The sequence below is a fragment of the Prionailurus bengalensis genome, chromosome X (assembly GCF_016509475.1).
Source record: "Prionailurus bengalensis isolate Pbe53 chromosome X, Fcat_Pben_1.1_paternal_pri, whole genome shotgun sequence".
NCBI classification, from domain to species: Eukaryota; Metazoa; Chordata; class Mammalia; order Carnivora; family Felidae; genus Prionailurus; species Prionailurus bengalensis.
This window is the reverse complement of record NC_057361.1, coordinates 43,658,301-43,678,729: the sequence shown is the minus strand read 5'-3', so window position 1 is coordinate 43,678,729 and position 20,429 is coordinate 43,658,301. Positions and strand designations below refer to the sequence as shown.

The window sequence follows — 20,429 nt, the reverse complement described above, 5'->3', positions numbered from 1 at the left end:
ATTCTGTCTCCCTCTCTCTCTGCCCCTCCCCTGCTCACACTTTCTCTGTCTCTCTCTCTCTCTCTCTCTCAAAAATAAATAAACATTTAAAAAATTTTAATAAATTTAAAAAAAAGAAATGAAGCAAATGTAGGAATAAAAGTAAGTGGGGGATGCCTGGGTGGCTCAGTCGGTTGAGTGCCCAACTCTTTTATCTCAGATCATCATCTCACAGTTCGTGGGATCGAGCTCTGTGTCAGGCTCTGCAACAACAGTGCAGAGCTTGCTTGGGGTTCTCTTTCCCTCTCTCTCTTGGTGTCCCCCACTCACACTTGAACTCTCCCTCTTTCAAAATAAATAAACTTTAAGAAAAAAGAATAAAAGTCAGTGGTTCTGTGATCTTCACAACATGTTACCTCATCTGTGCTGATGAGAAGCTGGGACCAGCTATTCCACTCAGGGCATTTGTCTCTGTCTTCGAAGGTGACGTGCTCAGAGTTCCAGCAACAGTGTTCATGGTTAAACCAGAATCCCTCTGTGCATATGCCTTCTTTTAAGTCTGTCATCCAATGAGCAGAAATGTCTATCAAGCCAGCTAAGGAGCCTGATTTGAGGGGAGGGAAGGGAAGGCCAAAGTTGTCAGAGAAAACGAGGGAAAGGGCATCAAAATAATGGGTAATCATAAACTTTTCTGTTCCATTTGCAACCTCTTTCTGATGGTCTATTTGATTTCCACCTATCACCTCTAATAGATTTCACCTGTCATTACATGCCTGTTCAGGAGTGTACAAAACACAAAACACTGTCTGCATTAAACACCATGTCAGTAGAATTTCTATACACGGGGAACTTGAGGAGAGGCAAAGTGGTGGGGTGGGAGCAAGGAGCCTGAATATTTGCCTTTTAGTTGATTTACATGGCAAAGACTCTGCTTTGACTTACAGTTGATGGATACCGATCCATGAATACAGTCGAGTTTATTAAAGATCATTTTATTCTATTATATGAGACTGAGAAAATGTGGATTGCCTGCATTGAAGAATATTATATTTATTTGACATGGTTGGGGGAAGGAAGGGAGCTGTTGAAGACTATGGGGAGAAGAACTCAGCCTTGTTAGCAATTTTGCTCCATGGATGAGGGAATCTGAGCAGTGGCAGGAAGGCATTCTAGGCTAAGGGAACTGAATCGGTAAAAGCGTAGACTGCAATGCACGTGGAAAATTAGATGAAGCTATAGACATTTTGAAGCCTTCTGAACCTAGGATGTGAACATTCTGAAGTTTTCATAGTGAAAACTTATTATGCATCCATCAAAGAAAATTATGAGAAGGTGAACAGTGAATGGGGATTTATGTGCTATGGTTAATAGACTGGTAGGGTTAAGATAGTTATAGAAACTTCTGGCTTTCTCATCATTTCTGTTGTCCAGATGAAGAAACTCTGGCATAAAGAAATTAAATTGTCTAGAATCATGCTTTAGGGAAATAGCAAAGACATCATAAAATTCACAGCCTCTGAATTCCCAGACTGTTTCTGTATTCAGGCACACTGCTTCTATTGTTGCTCTGCAATACTTAAAAACAAAATGCCCTGTGTGTACAAGGGAAAGAAAAATACTCACTGGCCACCTAGTGATAAGAAATACATTAAAAAGTTGAGGATATTATACCTACATTCTAACAGGCTGGAGGCCATGTCATATGTATGTTTGGGTAGGTGCTAAAAGTGTTAACACAGGTTATTTACATACTTGAATAACCTAATCAAATCTAACACGCTGTTTGATACCGCCTCTTGGCCATGCCTACCTTCTCCTTCTTCTAATTCTTACTGCACTTACTGCCCAGATTCAAAAATTAACATGTGTTACAGAGTTAGGCTTGTTCCCCATGTTGTCTCACATGTGCATGTCTTATTCTACCTAATGCGGTACCCTCAATCCTATCTTCCCTTCTATTGCTATTTCTCCTCCTTTTCCTAATATGTTTCCCCTACCCTACAGAATAAAATGCCTTCCTTTGTCCTTGTTACCATTTCAAGCTTCTGTCCCTTCTCTCCTTCTAATGACCCCCAAATATCTCCAAAACTTCTACACTGGTTGCTTCCCCTTGAAATCTGACTCGTAATATTTATGAGATAGCTTTCCAAGATCATTGGTATCCTACCAATTGCTAAATTATATAACCTTTTCTCAGCCCTCTTCCTTCTCTGCAGCCTCTCTGCAGTACTTAGCATTACACACCACTTGGTCTATTATTATCCAACTCTAAACTGGCCAGACCAGGGGCTCCTGGGTGTCTCAGGTGGTTGAGTGTCCAACTTTGGCTCAGGTCATGATCTACAGTTCGTGGGTTCAAGCCCCGCATCAGGCTCTCTGCTGACAGCTCAGACCCTGGAGCCTGCTTCAGATTCTATGTTTCCCTCTCTCTCTGTCCCTCCCCTGCTCACACCCTGTCTCTCTCTCCCTCAAAAATAAACATTAAAAATTTTTAAAAAACTGGCCAGACCATTCTCTCTCTCCTGTGCAAGCCAGAAGGAGTAGCTTTAACACCCTAGACCACAGGTTGGCAAATTATGGCCCAGGGTCAAATCTGCCTCTATGCTTCTAAATAAAGTTTTGCCTGGTCTCAGCCGTGCTCACTTACCTATTGTCTGTGGCTGCTTTCGTGCTACAGAGACCATTTGGCACACAAATCCTAAAATATTTACCATTTTGCCCTTTACAAAAAGACATTGCTGACCCCTTCCCTAGATAATCTTTGAAAACCCGGCTATGGACGAGCCATCCTTCATTGCAGCAATCATATGATATATATACACATATATGTATATATGTATATGTATGTATTATCTATATATATGTATATAACATTTATTTATTTATACTCCATGGCTCATAAATTTTTTTCTAGGTAACAGCAGCAGTGGTGCTATTAAAAACTGTGGGCAAAAAAAAAAAAAACAAAAAGCAATTGTGGGCACTGTGCTGAGAGCTACCTGTGCTAGATCTCATTTATCTACTATTCTGTCCTCAGAACAAACATGTACTATAGGAATTCTTATTAGCCCCTAGAGCTTCCAGGGGTTAGGAAACTTGCCAAAAGTCACAAAACTAGCAAGCCATGGGGTTGGTCCAAACTCAGGTAGCTGCAAAGTAGAGCCTGTGCTAATGGCTATTTCATGCCCTCTACCTCCAGGTTTCCCACTTAACGTCCCTTTCAGCTCAATATTCCAGATCTTCCTAGGCCCACCTTTTAATGCCACAAGGCTACAACTCAGAATCTCTGTCACGTGTTCTTGGCTTTCTGCTTCTCCCGGGGGAAGGGAAGCCTGCTTGGGAGCCTGTTTTCAAGCTGTACGAGCATAGCAAGTGTACCATTCCTAGTTAGATCATATATTGTTTAGAGTGGCTTGGGAAGTCGCCGGAGATGACAGGAAAGGGTAGGACCATCCCACTCCTCAGCCAGCATGAAAGACTGAGATTGTGAACTTCCTGAGGGTATGAGCCACATCTTTCATACTGCTCTTCACCACCAAATGAGAGAGATGTTTAAGAAAGAGCTACAAAGGTCTCTCAGGAAGTTCTCTTCTGTATCTTCTCTTATAAACCTCATGTACTATGTGTTTTTTTTGTTTTTTTTGTTTTTTAATGATTGTTGGGGCACCTGGGTGGCTCAGTTGGTTAATCATCCAACTTTGGCTCAGGTCATGATCTCACAGTTCGTGGGTTCGAGCCCTGCGTCAGGTTCTGTGGTGACAGCTCAGAGCCTGGACCCTGCTTCAGATCTGTGTCTCCCTCTTTCTCTGCCCCTCCCCTGCTCAAGCTCTGTCTCAAAAATAAACATTAAAATTTTTTTTAATAAAAAAAATGACTGTCTCTAACAGAAGGGCTCTTCCTCAAGACAATCACTGAAAGGCATGCTAACAGCACCTTAAAACAGATACAATATTTTATAGCATATAAATTCATTTAAATACATTTCCTTGTTTAACCTCATTTAAAGAAAAGAGATACAGGTATTAGTATCCCTTTACATATGGGAACATCAAGCTTCCTAAAGGTCTACCAGCAATTTATTTCATGTAGGAAAACAGTAAAGCACAGCACTCAACTTGGTTCATGGCTTGGGGGAGGGGCACACCATGATTTTAAGAGATTTGTTTAGGAAACAAACACAGTTTACCATACCTGATAAGAGCCCAATAAGTAGCATCAACAACCAGCCAGAAAAAGCATCACTCACACTGTGAATTAAGGCCCATGTTGACTCTTTGCTTTTATTGGTAATCTAGGGAGAAATGAGAAAAAATTGGTACGCTCTACACACACCCTTACTTTTTCACCTTAAAACACACAATAAAGAGGTACAAAGACAAATCTATTCATCAGGAACAGAGACCAATTTGGAGTTACTGCTCAAATAATCCCGGCTGAACAAACATCACCAAGAACTTGGGAGGCTTAGTGAGCCTTGTCTTACTGAACCCCACCAACTTCATGGACAGTACTGGAGCAACGGCTCCAAGTACCTTAGTCAGGGATTCCCCCATTCAGCTGCTAATTTTGTATCCCGTCAATCTGTTTTGCTTATTGCAGTGGTCTCTTTCTTCCATAGACATCAGATATTCTAGGGATGGTTTCTGGATTGTTTTGCAAAGAATCAACAAACACAGACTTATTTCAGTGGTGAAAGGACAACATGAGGCTTGCTACCTAGGGCAGTGCTTCAGGGCTGGCAAGTTCCAGGACTTGCTCCCCTCACTGATCACAGATATTAAATGGTATCAGGGATGCTTCGCTTTATTTTCAAAAACCTGCTGGGAATAGCTGAGACTATCAAGAGGTGCAGAAAGTTTTGCCTTTTAGGCCCTAGCCTTGTCAGTTTAGCCCTTCAGTGCCCACATTTATTTCAAAACCAAGTATTCTGACAGCTTTGTCATTGGGCTTCCCCCTTCTCTGAACCTCTATTTCTTATCTTTGAAACTGTGACTTAGCTGCCCCATCTTCATCTACAGTGACATCACAATCACAAATTATTATAAAACTTTTAAAAGCAGTTTCAAAATTCATTTTGACCTGAGACTTTAAGTTTCCACTTTTAGTGCTCAAAGTAGATGAGGTAACATTTTTCAGTGACAGTGTTTCCATTCTGATGATGAGCAGTTAATGCAAAGAAAACAGTCCCTTTTGAACACTTAATAAACACATTCTAATTGATTTTGAATTGTCATTAGTTGGCATAATGTGTCTCAGATGCAGCCATTTTCATATAATGGGAAAATATGCCCTTGTCATATCATGGGTGACTTTCACAATGTAAATAACATGTTGAATATGCAACTGATGACAAACTGAACTCTGAATTACAGACAGCAAAAATTCTAAAGCCTGAGTGATGAATAGATATGATGGACAGGTATGTGTGTGTTCCCAAATATCAGAAACCTTATGAAAAACATAAGAGTGTTTCGTAGAGATCCCCTTCTTTAGTTAGGATAGAAAACTCCGTGAGATTATCACAAGTCCAAAGATTACAGAGGAATTTTTCAAAACCTGTACCTGGGACAACCTGACCCCTGGGTTTAAGTGGTCATGAGAAGATCACTCAGGAGCTGGGAATGGCTTAAGAACAAAAAGCAATGTGAACCTGACTGCTCAGGAGACTTGCCTGGCTCTGAGAGAAGGGAATCATGAACTCAGGAGAGAAAGGGACAAGGTAAAAATCAAATTTTAAATTTGGACTCAAAACAGAAATAATACAAAAAGAAAAATAATAGCACCTAAGGTTGAAGAAATGTCTCACCAGGAGATCACCCACTGAATCAGGATCACTGGGGCTGAGGCCCTACCGCTTTCATAAGCTCTCCATGTGGCCCTGACATGAGCTAGAAATTTTGATTCCCTGATTTAAATGATACATAGCAACAAGTTAAAGGCAAATGACCCTGGAAGACTGCTTTAAGAAGTTTTAGTGGTACTCTGAAAAAAGAAAGGTGGGGAACTTCACCAAATTCTAAAGAATCTGGGCCTTAGCCATAAATGCCACCTATTACCTATCATATTAAATTAATATCCTTAAATTGGATCTGATTGGTCTTGGGGGTTTAAGTTGAATGCACACATTTTCTTTTATGGCTGTCTGAGAGCCATAATCGCAAGGACTTTATCCCATATGTTTCAGTAAACACCAAGGCTCTGAATTTTTTTTTCTTTTATTCCTTTAAAGGAAGCCCCCTTTCTTTTCTTAGTTCTAAAAACCCTGTTTCAAAGGAAAACCATAAAAGGGAAATGAGGCAGAGGAAGAAGATCTTTGAAACTTATTTTGGTCCCCTCCACCAAGTTTGTCTTCACCTCTTTACATAGGCACTTATACCCATTTCAGGGCTGCAAGGATCCTGTTCAACTACTTACTATAGGAAGATAAATCATCATTAATTATAAATTCTTCTTAAAATCATATACAAGATACCCTAAAAATAAAAATAAATTAGAAAATAAAACCCTACATTGCCAATGGAAACCTGAGATTCAGCCACATCCAGGTCTGAAGGAGAGCATACATATAAAGAATTACAGATCTTCAACTTCTTTCCCTGCTGTTTTCTAACACTTACACATGGACCATCTTTCGTCTTACCTCTCGGTGCCTATCCCGGTCTCGAGACTTCTCCCTCACCCAGTCAATTGTATTGAAATCATCATAGGTCCCCACACCAGGGATTGGCTCCTCCAAGAAGTCCATCATCCTATTTGAAGAACCTATTCCTCCACCATTGTATGACTTTTCCTCTGTATTGAACAGGAAATAGACATTAGTACCTCAGACACTAAATATTTTTTGGAAGTTTATTTATTTCGAGAGAGAAAGAGAGAGCAAGCAAGCAGGAGAGGGGCAGAGAGAGAGAGAGAGAGAGAGAGAGAGAGAGAATCCCAAGCAGGCTCTGCACTGACAGCACCCCCAACCCTTGCCACACAGGGCTCGATCTCACGAAGCATGAGATCAAGACCTGAGCTGAAATCAAGTCAGACACTTAATCGACTGAGCCACCCAGGTGCCCCTGGACACTAAACATTTTAATACCTCCTTTTTGAGTACCAAAAGGTGAGTCCTTAAACTATCAGATGATTATAGTTAGGTTGTGCTCATTAAGCAATATAATCACCTGGTGGGAACATCCACCACATTCGAAAGTTTCTGTGATCTAGGCACAAAATGATGAGTGTCTTAAGGCAGTATGAATGGAAAGGGACAGATGAGCGTGACAGCACAAAGGGAGAACTGACAGGAGTTGAAGCTTAGTGGGAAAGGATTTATGAAACAAAATGCAGGAGCTTGGAGCCCCTTAGGTATTTCAGTTTCTGTTACAGAAGGGAGACAAAAGGGTCAAAGATCTTTGTAGACATAGCACATCAGAAACCATTTTACATTTATAAGGCAGTAGTTCAATTCTAAGAGGTAGCTTTTGCCTGAGTGGGAGTTCCAAAGAAAGCATGCCAGCCTCTTCAAGAGTTAAGCTGGCTAGAATGTACATATTTCTCTTCAACAGGTAGACTTTGATCCCTAATGTAATGGGCTTACAGAAACTTTTACTGAGTATGTCAGAACAGTCTAAGACTTACAAGTAGAGATTTAAAGACCATTGCATGGCTTGGTGATGAAATGTCTGTCCCTGATCTTTCAATGGAAGAAACATATCCACTTGTCCAACCACAGTCCTTTATCTGCTTTGCTGTTGGTGCTTCTGTTATAATTACTTATGCAAATGTTTTGTCTTCCTTTCTAGACTGGAAGTTCTTTGAGGGCAGCCCCATATCCAAGTCATCATTGCCTTCTCATGTCTAACACATATCCGAGATTCAATAAATATCAGCGGAATCAAGGTTTATTCGCTGCACAGTGGGGATGAGCAAGAAGTATTAAAACTCAGAAGTTGTACACACACAAGGTTACTCAGTACTGCTTGACAAACTTGTTCAAAATATTTCCACCATCCTCTGGTGAAACAGTATTTCACTATTAAACACAAAAAGTAGAACAGTATTCAGGAATTTATGCAAATGCACACTGAGGAAAAATGCAGAGTAATGCTATCATTTAATGCAACCAGCCAAAGCTCACATTTGCAGCATCAACCTTGGCAGGGACAAAGCTTTACCCAGACTGTTTGGTGATGGATCCCTCTGTAGAGAAGGCCAAAGTAGGCCCAAGCTGCCACCTATTTCCCCACATCTGCATCCCCATCTTCACTCTAAACTCCTACAGACAACTTCAGCACTCTCATAGGGTGAGTGGGAATTAACTCCCAAGTTGTACCTGATTTACAAATCGTTAAGTCTTCTGAATACCTAATTCAGTGTACCTTTTATCGGCAACACACACATTTAAAAGGAAAAGCTCTGCAGAATCTAAATCATATTGAGGGTGGGGGTGGGGCTGGAGTGGAGAAGGTTAACAAGTTAATCTTAAAACCCCTAACCAAAGTCCTTTCCATATCTTCAAGCCTACCTGGCTGTAAAATGGTTGGCTGCTGAATCACCAGCCCAGCATTTCCTATCATGACAGTGGCATACTGATAAAGATTAATGCTGTGTGTTTGAGAGCTTAGACGGAAACAGCCAGATAGGAAATGAGGGCAGAAAGGAAATAAAATATGGTGAGAGGGGCAAAAAAAAAAAAAAAAAGGAAAAAAAAAACCACCAAGCTGTTTCAATTCTCCAGACAAATGCTGACATGAACACAGGACACCAAACAAACAGAAATTTACTTTTTAAAGCAGGTTAATGCTCCAAATGAATTTGCTCTGGTTTAAGGGCTCTCCTTTCAGGAGAAATTTAAAAAGGATTTTGTGAAACTGATTTTTAAAAGCATCCAATAGCTATATAATGTTACACTGCATAGCAAATGAGGCCCCCAGCTCTAAGGATATTAAGACAAAATGAAGATCTGCAACAGCTTCCTAACAGGAAAGAAAGAATCCTATTACATCACTAGGTAACATGAGCACTGCATCCTCCTCCTTTGTAGATAGTCTCCTGTTAGAAACGCAAATTGTCAGGCAGCTCTGAAACAGCAGGCAGTGATTAGAAGCCAACAACAGACTGCTTGTGATTCTCCAGATCCCCTTCTCCCTGGGGTCACACTTCGGTCCTTGGCTGGGCTCAAGTCTGCTTACCTTCAATCACAGCTTTCTTTTTTTCTGCCTCAAGGAAGAAATAACTTTGGCAGCCAGCATTTGGTCATTTAGGTTGAGGAGCTTTTACAGAAGGAGCCCCGGTATGAACTGCTTTAGAAGGGCACTTGCTGCGTTCTCTGCCTTTCACAGGAACAAACGCCACCTAAAGAACCACCAGTGTTCCCCGCGGTCAGAATGTGATGTCACTGGTGGCGTCACGTGACCAGACCCTTGGACCAGCTTGGAGAAAGGAAGATTTTTAACCGGGCACAGAAGCCTTAAAGATGTAGTCTCATCTAAACGAATGCCATCAAACTGGGTCAGTCGGATATGTTCACAAAACTGGGGTCCAGACAACTTTGAGTCTTTAGACCTTATTTAGCAGAAAATCCAAGAAGGCAAAGGAGGAATAACTGAAAGCATTTAGAGGGATCCTAAGTAAAAAAGGGAGAGGATCAAATATAGAAAAGGCTTTTTAAAGAAATTTCACTGGATGGCAAAAACACAGAGAAAATCTCAGACGTGTAACACTGAAAGATGCCAGACACGAGAGCACATAACATAATTCTATTCATATAAGTTCAAAACCAGGCAAACCTAAACTATAGCGTGTTATGATACAAATATAAGTTGCTACATTACAAAGAGAAGCAAGAAAATGACAAAAGTAAAGACAGTAGCTACCCAGAGGAGAGAAGAGGTCACCATCTGGATAGAGCACATGGTGAAGGTGGGGCTCCTGGAATGCTGGTAATTTTTCTTTATCTGATCGGTGGTTAACTGAGTGTTCATATTATAATCATTCTTTAAACTGTACACATGTGTTATATGTCTATGTATATATGATAATTACAGAAAATTATGAAATATGGAACTGCATGTGAATGTACTCTACAAGCTCAGCTCTTTAATAGCACGTAGTAACTTAAAACTCAGATTACGGTCCAGAAAAGGAGTTGTTTCTTTATATTAGTTCTCTACCCAGCCAGCAACATCAAATCTGATCTCACTAATCCAAACTGGGGAAAACCAGCTATTTCAGCTGTGAAAATAAATTCACTCTTCTATTTGCATTATTTAAAAGGCTTTCCCTTCCCAGGCCCTATTCCTAAGGCTATTCTTCAGCAGGTCTTAATTAACTGTGCAACAAGGCTGGTCGAGTAAAGAAGAATGAAATCACCGTCTCTCAACTTCCTTAGTGAATCTGCAGGACAGCCGCTGTTAAACATTAATCCAGTCAGTGTGCTCCAATAATCAGACCTAAATGGAGGGCTTCAAATGCTGTGATCATTCTCATCAATTCTTAGGGCCCAAAGCATCCTGAAATGTTATTACAACAAAACCTTACAAAATGTGAGGAACTTCGTGAAATCTGTATGCTTTCAGTCTCGTCTGTCATTATCATGACATCTCAGTCCCTTGATGAACTAAACTAGCATTAATGAGAAGAATTAAAATGAAGTGGCAACTGATGGTGTTGTGGCAATGAACTACAAAGCTTAAAAATCAAAAGCCACAAATAGTGGCTTAAGTGTAATTATGTTATAGAGCTGTACTTTTAGACAAGTGTGTATATCTTACTCAAAGAGAATTGTATGCCCAAACTCATAAGCCTCCTTCAAAGTCATCCTTTATTTTATTTATTTATTTGTTTGTTTGTTTGTTTAACTAGGCTTCATGTCCAGCGTAGAGCCCAATGCAGGGCTTGAACTCAAGACTCTGAGATAGAGACCTGAGCTGAAATCGAGTCAGATGCATAACCGACTAAGCCATCTAGGCGACCCTCAAAGTCATTCTTTATTAAATAGAATCCTACATATAGTTTCTGAAGGCACCTGCATAATTCACTTACATTATCTGATAAGATTTACATTATCTTACTAGATTATTTTACACTTCAAGATACTATATTTTTTGGTATTTAAAAAATGTATAGTTCCTCAATGTACAATGACTGGATGGTAGAACTGGTACCATGCTAATAACTGATGTAAGTTCATGTATTTTTCAAATGTTACATCACAGCTTCTAGGGGAGTGACTTTATTATTCCATGTAAATTTATTTCCCTTGAAAACTAGGTTTGGTAGCTATGATGCAGTCCTTGTACTAAAATGATATTTAATTACAATTCCCTTTTCTGCCAAATTTGTAATTTCTAGCATATGTTTGTTATACAGACTGCCAGGTGTAGGTTCAATTAATATTACTGTGAAAATAAGGTAAAGAAATGCTGACCAGTTTTTAATGCAGCCTATGGTAAAAACACAATAATAGGGTTAACATTTGGTGACAACAGAGTTATCTTTCTGGGACACAGAGCTGATCAGATCATCTTCTGATTTCAAAAGTGTCAGTGGCTCCTGCAATGTTGTTTTGTTTTTAATTTATTAAAAAAATATTTTTTAATGTTTATCTATTTATGAAAGAGAGAGAGAGAGATGGAGCACGAGCCACAGAGGGGCAGAAAGGGAGGGAAACACCGAATCTGAAGCAGGCTCCAGGCCCTGAGCTGTCAGCACAGAGGCCGACATGGAGCTCGAACCCACAACTGGGAGATCATGACCTGAGCTGAAGTCGGATGCTCAACCGACTGAGCCACCCAGGTGCCCCTGTTTTTTTTTTTTTTTTATTATTTTAATTACAGTGTAGTTAACATACGGTGTTCTATTCGTTGGTTTTTAAAACTTTCAGTATAGAAAGACCACTTAATGGGCATTTGGCACAAACATAGGCCAGGATTTTTTAAATATCCATCATAATTTTTATAATAGGAAAAATAAAATATTTTAGCATATAATAATAACAATGATATTAAAGCTATTTTAGGTTTCATCAATGAGAGGGATTAAATTGTTTGCACTCTTTCTTTTTTTTATTTTTATTTATTTATTTTTTTAACATTTATTTATTTTTGAGACAGGGAGAGACAGAGCGTGAACAGGGGAGGGTCAGAGAGAGAGGGAGACACAGAATCTGAAACAGGCTCCAGGCTCTGAGCTGTCAGCACAGAGCCTGACGCGGGGCTCGAACCCACCGACCGTGAGATCATGACCTGAGCTGAAGTTGGCCCCTTAACCGACTGAGCCACCCAGGCGCCCCCAAAAAGGCTTTTCAAAACCAGTGTATTAAGAGTTAAGCTTCTGGTGTGTAAATTCTCTGCCAAGGAAGGAAGAGTGAAATTGAACAAGGATGCAACATGTCATATTGAGGTACTTAAGTAAGTCTAGAGTTTTGCCTCCATACCAAAAAAAAAAAAAAAAAGATAAAGATAAAACTTAACTTGGGTAAGTTTTGAAGGCATCATGTGCTCTAAGTTACATATAAAACAATTTAATACTCTGATAGGAAAATGATTCAAGTTAAAGTACAATTAGATCTCAATTTGAATAATTTTTTAAAAGCCCCCAAAGGGTAATTTGTGCTGCTTGAGTCTGGGGAAAATACCCAGAAAACCAGTCAGAAAAAAGTCAATGTTTAAACACCTCTCCCCATAGGTTACACTTAGGTCTAAAAACTTAACAATGGGTCTTTAGAAGCACATTGCTTGGATGAGGAGGCATAATAAATGAATGCATTTAGTTCATTTCCCTTTATGGAAACTACTGTACAGTTGGTTGGGTTTTTTTTTTCTAAAACTCACATGACGCTTAAAACTAGGCAACCCCTTAAAAAACAAGAAAAGAAATTCCAATTTGAGAATAATGTTTGTTTCAACCCCTAACCAATATGCCATTAGAAATTTACCTGGGGGGCTTAACAGTAACCGATTAAGTGAATGAGTTAAACACTAACAAAAACACAAGGGGAAAGAGGATAGAGAGAAACCTCGTGCACAGACCCTGAAATACTGCTTTAGTGGTAGCGCAGCTGCAGGAGGGCACACTTATTGTGCCTAAAGAAAGCGGCCTAAAGAAAGAAACACTCAAAGAAATGAGGCAAGGCTGTTGGTACGTATCACAGGACCTGAAAATAGTCCAATTTTTTAAAAAATGTATTTCAGTTTTTACAGGGATATGTTGTATGTTTGCAAGGCTGAAAGGACATCTACAAGAACTTCAACACTCTACCTAGCATACATCAGCAGATATTCATCCAGCGGTTTTTTAAAATTTACCTTCATTCAACAGCAAGTACTAACAGCCTAATGTATGCCTTTTCTCACTTCCATACCTGCACCCTCTACCCTTTCTTGTATTAGTTCATCCACTCTAGATCTCCCAGAGAGTTATGAACACTTATACATTACATTCATCTCTATGTTTGAGACTACATTACAGCTGAAACCCCAATAATTAGGGCCTTTCTATGAACTTGTGCCTCCATTTTGCTTCTATTTTGCTTTCAAACTTACTCAAACCCAGTAGCTGAAAAGCAAATGTTGGTGGGGCAGCTCTCCCATCTTAGCCCTGGGAAGTACCGCAGGACCATGCTATGCTTTAAAATACTGTCTTAGTTTGGTCTCTGGGACACATGTTCAAGGAAACTATCCATTGATACACATCTGTACAGCCATATTGGTTGTTAAATACTGAAATGCTTCCAGAGCTATAGATAAATAACTCCTTTTTCCTGTGGCCTCTTCCCCCTGCCAACCATCCCCTAGAAGCTTCTGAATGTTCCCCTGATTCATCAGCTGAAACATCAGGACGCTGCAGGATACTGCCAAGCACTGCATCAGACATCCAATATCACTCGTCAGTGCCTGTGTTGTTTTGCACACATTTCATTTAAGGACTGACTGCTTTGGTTTCTGTTTGCAGAAAGAAAGACAACTTAAAGTTGTCTAAGAAGTAGGAAGGACAACTAAGAGGAACCTCTCTATCTCAACTCTGCTGAAAGCTAGACAGTATGAGGGGTGGTGAGAGATGCAGGTAATAGGACTGCAAAAACTGCAAATCTACAAAACTAAGTTTGAGGATTCTGAGAAGTATACAGGAAGATGGGGCATGGCAGCAAGGGATAGGGAAAAAGACTTAAGAGCCAAGCATGAATCTAGATTCTAAGACCACCTTTGGACTCGTTTCCCAACGGATACAGCTCTATCCCCACTGGGTTGTAGACATTTGCTTCGGGGTGTCCCTTTTATGCCTCCTACTCCCAGCATCTGCTCTAATCTGGAAGTTCTGAATGCAACCCACCTTCTTTACCACTGGAACCAGGGTGCTAACTACCAGACATAACAAAAATTAGGAAAAATAGCATGTGGATTATGGCTTGGTATCTGCAGACTCTTGCTGGACTAGAATGCTACTAAAATTAATGTAGAACTGGAAATAGAGGGGCTGGATTTGACAAAGTTGCTGAGGGGGTTGTCGATATAAAGAAAACATCCCTCAGCTCTATTACTCGCTCTTCACTCTTTCCTTTTCAAATTTACACATTTATGGGATTGACAAAAGGACTGGGGAATGTAATGGGTAGGGAGACGCTGCCCTAAAATGCATAACCCGCTGGGTAGCACAATCCTGTGTAATAACTTGTAATTATTGTTCTATAAGCAGCAGTTCTCCAGTTCTTCTCTACCGAGTCTGCATTGGTTTCTACCTATTAATCTCCAAAACGAAGTTGGGGACAAGAGATTAGCAATTATTCTTTGGCAGGGTCAAAAGCTTCAAGAAGAAATACCAATTAGGAGATTCGTCTTGGACTCATGGAAATAATGTGATGTCATGGACAGAAATAATGAGTTAGATATATAAAATCTAGGAACTGCTCTCAAAGAAACACTGGTACCTGTACACACTAATGTATGTGTGTTATTCACTGCAGCACTGTTAGTAGTAGTGAAAACCTGACAACAGTGAAGGAGTCTGGTAAGGGGGGAATAGCTCACGGGAAGGAGTAAACTGATGTGTACTGAAATAGTAAAGTCTCTCAAACACATTATGTGAAAAAAGTCACAGAATCATTAAGTAGAATTTTTTTTAATTGTGTGCTTATGCGTTAACTGGATAGAAAAAGCATTGACAGGGTCACATTGAATTAGTTTGAGGGGTTATCTCTGGAATGCTTAGTATAGGGGAGCCTTTCACATTTTATATACACATGTGTTGTTGGAATCTTCAATAGTGAGGTGTATCTCTGTGTTACATAGTGATGGCTAAAAAGAAAAAGAATGAGAACACAGCCAGAAGAGTAGAGACCGGACATTGCAACGGGCAAACTTTCATTCTGAGAGGCAGATCACTGGAGTATTTAGAAACAAAGCAGGTGACAGTTTCTGGAGAACACCAGGAGGAAAACACCGTGAGGAAGATGGCTTACAAAGTTGTTAAATGAAAGACAATGCAAAGAAAGTCTTTGCCATTAGCCCTGTTGTCCAGCAGTGAGAAGGTACAGATTCTAACCCTACTCCACAAATCACTAGTTGTATCACCTTGGGCAATTGCCTTAATCTCTGTGGGTTTCAGGTTTCAGGTTGTCTGTAAAATGAGGGAAGATTAGCAAGTATGATTTTTAAGGTCCCTTCCAACTCTGATACTCTATCATTTTAGCAATGATTTTTTTGGTCACTAATACATTGTACTGAATGACTTTTGAGAACACTTCTTAAGCTTTGAGGGATTCCAAATGGTATTTTGATTTCATTCTTCTGGCAGGATCATAAAATGGCACTACAATCCCTAGAAAAGAAAGAAGCTCACCTGTGAAGTATACTACAACCTGGGACCCATCACTTCTGGCATATGGCTAACTATAGCTGTACCAACATGGCCACAGTATCTGTGGAGTACCTGCTAGCCACAGACCCCAAAAACACTCCTAAGACGTTACAGCAACCCTTTTACCCCATGTTATAAATCAGAACAAAGTAAGGTTAAAAATAATCCACTCTGGATTATAGTACTGCCAAAGGGTCTCTGAAATTTTTTTCCCTTCAAGAGGGGACCAAAGTGGTTTCACTAATTGAGAAAAAGGGTGGGTGGGGGGAGCTTCCAGATTCAGCTCTGGCAAGTAAAAAGCTTAGGATCTGTCACTCCCACCCTTAAAACAAGAAAAAAATGGACAAACTGCAAAGTCATGGCCCCTTCTGAGAACTAAGGTTGTAGGGGAAACTGCCACCAAAACACCCAAGTCTGAAGAGATAGGTTTCTCCAAAAACACACAAAGAGATCTGCTTACCTGAAGTAGAAACCAATGGGAACATAAACTGGCAGGGACACTTGAATGGCAACTTTGAGGAACGGCTGAAATGCTGAGTGTGTAGACTTGCGTGAGCATGAGAAACCTCTGAGGCTTACCCTTCTGTGGGCTCTACCTCCGGGAACCCAACCAAGTTCTCACAGGGAAGATAAGAGAAATATCCCTTCCTGGCTCTGACAAGGGGAGGGGAAGAGTAATCATTGTGAAATACCCCAGAGCTTTCTCTACACCAAAGGACTATGCTCCAGGGGGAAATACTTTGCCTGAGCCTCATCCCTGCTGGGGGAAGGGCATTCCTTTCACTCCAGCAGACACCACGAGGCCAGCCTTCTCATCTCACCCAAAGGAAACAAAAAAGAACAGTCAACAAGGGCCTGGGCTTCCAGGAAATGGATGGTGAATGCTGTGGTCTGAACAGAAGTATGGGGCAGGGAAAACAAAAACTATACCACTGGACTAAACCTTGTGAAGGTCACAGCCACAAGATACAGGCCCAGCAGACACCAAGATTTCACAGAAAATTATAAAATGACCTGCTCCCATACCTTACCACCACACCAGTGGCTCCAGTATAATGGCAATAGATGGCAGCTGAGAGAACTACACGCCACATAATCTCTCTCAACAAGCTGCACTTACAGAAAACTCAGAACCAGGAGGTGACACCAAAACAAGGACACTACAAAATTTTAACTCTCTGGCACAAACAGTTACACTTTAAACAGCCCCAAATTAAACAGCCCAACTCCTAGCCATTTTCCATAAATCCACAATGGAATTAAACTAGAAACCAATCAGAGCAATAGCTGGAAACTGCCCAAATATCTGGAAATTAAACAACGCCCTTCTAAGTAACCCATGGGCCAAAGAAGTCTCAAGACAAATTAAAAACTATTTTGAAGTAAATGAAAATGAAAATATAAGATATAAAAATCTGTAGGATGCAGCCAAAATAGTGCTGAGAGAGAAATTCACAGCATTAAGCACCTATATTAGAAAAGAAGAAAGGTCTAAATAGAAACATCTAGGCCTCACCAAAGATACACAGACGGCAAAGAGTAAATGTAAAAATGCTTAACATCCTATGTCATCAGGAAAGTGCAAATTCAATGAGATACCACTACACACCTATTAGAATGGCTAAAATCTAAAACGCTGACAATACAATCATTCACAAGGATCTGGAGGAACAGGAACTCTTCATTTGTTCCTGATGGGAATACAAAATGGCTAACTCGAAAAGATATCTGCATTCTCATGTTCACTGCAGCATTGTTTCTAATAGTCAAGACATAGAAGCAGCCTAAGTGCCCATCGATGATGAATGCATAAAGAAATTGTGGTATATACATACACAATAGAGTATTATTTAGCCTTTAAAAATGAGGAAATGTTGCCATTTGTGACAGCATGGATGGACACTGGGGGCATTATGCTAAGTGAAATAAGTCAGACAGAGAAAGACGAATACTTTGTGATCTCACTTACATGGGGAATGTAAAAAAAAAAAAAAAGAAAGAACTCATAGAAAAAGAGATCAGAGGTGTGATTACCAGAGGCAGTGGGTAGGAGGATGGAGAGCTGGAGAAAGGTGGTCAAAAAGGTATAAACTTACAGTTATAACAAATAAGATATAATGTACAACATGATGGACTACGGCTAACAGTTAACACTGCTGTATGATATATAGGACAGTTGTTAAGAGTAAATCCTAAGAGTTCTTATCCCAAGGAGATGTCGTTTTCTTTTGATTGTATCTATATGAGATGATGGATTTTAACTAAACCCACTGTGGTAATCATTTCACAGTATACATAAATCAAACCATGATGCTGTAAGCCTTAAACTTACATAGTGATGTCTATCAATTATCTCTCACTGAAACTGGGGAAAAAAGGACACAGGTATGCAATGAAATTTAAAGGCTACTGAAAAAACAGCTGTCAAGGTCATCAAAAACAAAGGAAGTCTAAGAAGCCATCACAGCCAAGAGGAGACCAAAGAGACATAAAGACTAAATGCAATGTGGTATCCTGGATGGGATATTAGGTAAAAACTGTGTATCTGCATAAAGCATGTATTTTAGATAAGACACAAATACCAGTAAATAAATGGGGAGAGATAAAGCGACACAGGTTCTAAAATCTGACTAGGTATTTTCCTATCAAGTACCCTAAAGGAAACCTGTAAAGCCTGTGGACATCATAATAAGCCTCATTTGGAGGCTTCAGCATATAAAACTGGTGTGGTTTATGTGCCCCATGGAGCTTTGGATACAGGCCACTTTTTTTTTTCCAGCTCAAAAAGCAGCAGTGACAATTGATATTCTCCCAGGCTAAGTGTTTAGGCAAGTTATAGCATTATGAGGGTGATAGATCCCAAATTCTCTTTACTTATTCTCCCTGTGCCATCCACACAATTGCTTGAGTCAACTGAAGTGCTGACAGGTTTGCCCATGAGCCAGAGCCCAAGATGTTTTCCATTTCTTTCTGGAGGAATATTATAATCTTTCCTTGCAGCAGGGCAGAACAAATGCAACTGTTTCACAGCTTACCTGGTGGATTTCACACACTGCCATGTGTTTCATTTTAAAAGACACTTTTCTAGGGTGCCTGCCTGACTCAGTTGGTTACATGTCCGACTACAGCTCAGGTCGTGATCTTGCAGTTCGTGCATGGGTTCAAGCCCTGTGTCGGGCTCTGTGCTGATAGCTTGGATCCTGCTTTGGGTTCCGTGTCTCCCTCTCTCTCTGCCCCTCCCCCGCTCACATTCGCTCGCATGCACTCTCTCTCTCTTAAAAATAAACATTAATTTTTTTTTAAAAAAACGTAAATGACATTTTTCCTTCCCTGGGACATTGGGAGGTTATGCCGAGGCTTGCAGGGGTGGTGTGGGCATGTTCCCCCACACGAGGGGGACTCGGCCTGCCCTCATACTCCACCTGGGCTTTGAAGTCATCTGTGACTCTTCTAGGTTATTCCCCATATCTAATTGGACCTACCAAGCCCGCTTTTGAAATTCCTCCAAAAGTTATTCCTTCCTCTCCATTCCTGTTGTCTTAATACAGGCCGTTTGATCTTTTACATAGATTTTTTTTTTAAAAAAATAACAGTTTAACTGGTCTTCCAGTCTCCAACCCACTCCTCCCCTGAATCCATCCTCCACACAGCCATAAATTCCCTAAAGCACCACTCTGATCATATCATTCCTCTGCTTTTAAATTATTTGATGACTCCTTGGTTACAAGAAAAGGTCCAGAAGCACAGACAGTCTAGATATCACCCAGATTTCTAACTAGATCTCCCGCCCTATCCCCTGCTATCCTCCCTCCTGCTCCAACTGTCAGTCATTCTGTCCCGGGAGCCTCAGAACTCAGATGCGCAAGACTCTGTTTCATGATTAGAAAAGGCTCTCTCATGCGTCTGTGCCTTTACCTGTGTCCTCACTCAGTCAGAGAGGAGTAGCCAGGCATGTGAGGTAGAAAGACAAGGGGGTGAGGGAAACAAGGGAACTGATAAGCATTACTAAAACTGCACAGCGCTGCATTCCTATCTGGGTGTTCCATAAATACTGAATAATTGAATGGCTGAATGAATGAATTGCCGACCATAACATCCAGGCTGCAGAGGCAGGCAAGTGAGAACAGATGGACTATGAGAACAGCTCTGAAATTTTTCTTATTACTTAAATCCTTTTTCCTCTTTTCCTCCCTCTCCCCTTCTTTGAGACCTCCATGTTTATGTTTCTTCTCATTTACAGACTGCTATAATACTACCTCAGATGCATTTAACCACGCCATGCATAATTTATTTACTCATTCCTCATAAATCAATCCCTCTAGCCATCTGGAAAACAAGAACCACTTCTACTGCCTTTCAAGCTCCTTTTAACTAATCTTTTTAGTACGTGCTATTGTGCCTGGTACAAAATGTTAGTAGTTTATGCACAGTCTCACCACTGACATCAAGGACTTTATGACCTTTTTTTCTGTTGTTGTTGTTGTGTATGTTAGGAAACCACATGTGAAAACATTAAATAAAATAAGAACAATTAAAAAGCTATGCAAGAAAATGATATCACTACAGAGGACAGTAAATGGACTGATTTTTGTGTGTGGCTCATAGAAAAC

At 40.3% G+C, this 20,429-nt stretch overlaps 1 protein-coding gene across 3 annotated transcripts in view; it reads right to left on the bottom strand.

Annotated features, from left to right (window-relative positions):
* The window catches only part of CLCN5 (chloride voltage-gated channel 5), a 182,177-nt gene that overhangs the window by 20,844 nt on the left and 140,904 nt on the right, over positions 1 to 20,429 (bottom strand). Inside the window, exons 1-4 of one of the 3 annotated variants that reach the window (XM_043570842.1) lie at positions 16,280 to 17,288; positions 6,620 to 6,771; positions 4,171 to 4,270; positions 396 to 583 (exon numbers count right to left, since the gene is read on the bottom strand). In XM_043570842.1, coding sequence (XP_043426777.1) covers positions 396 to 583; positions 4,171 to 4,270; positions 6,620 to 6,771; positions 16,280 to 16,304 — 465 coding nt within the window. In that variant the 5' untranslated portion in view covers positions 16,305 to 17,288. Of the gene's footprint in view, positions 1 to 395; positions 584 to 4,170; positions 4,271 to 6,619; positions 6,772 to 9,155; positions 11,517 to 16,279; positions 17,289 to 20,429 lie in introns of those variants that run through there. The other 2 variants (XM_043570843.1, XM_043570841.1) reach the window with 2 other exon arrangements.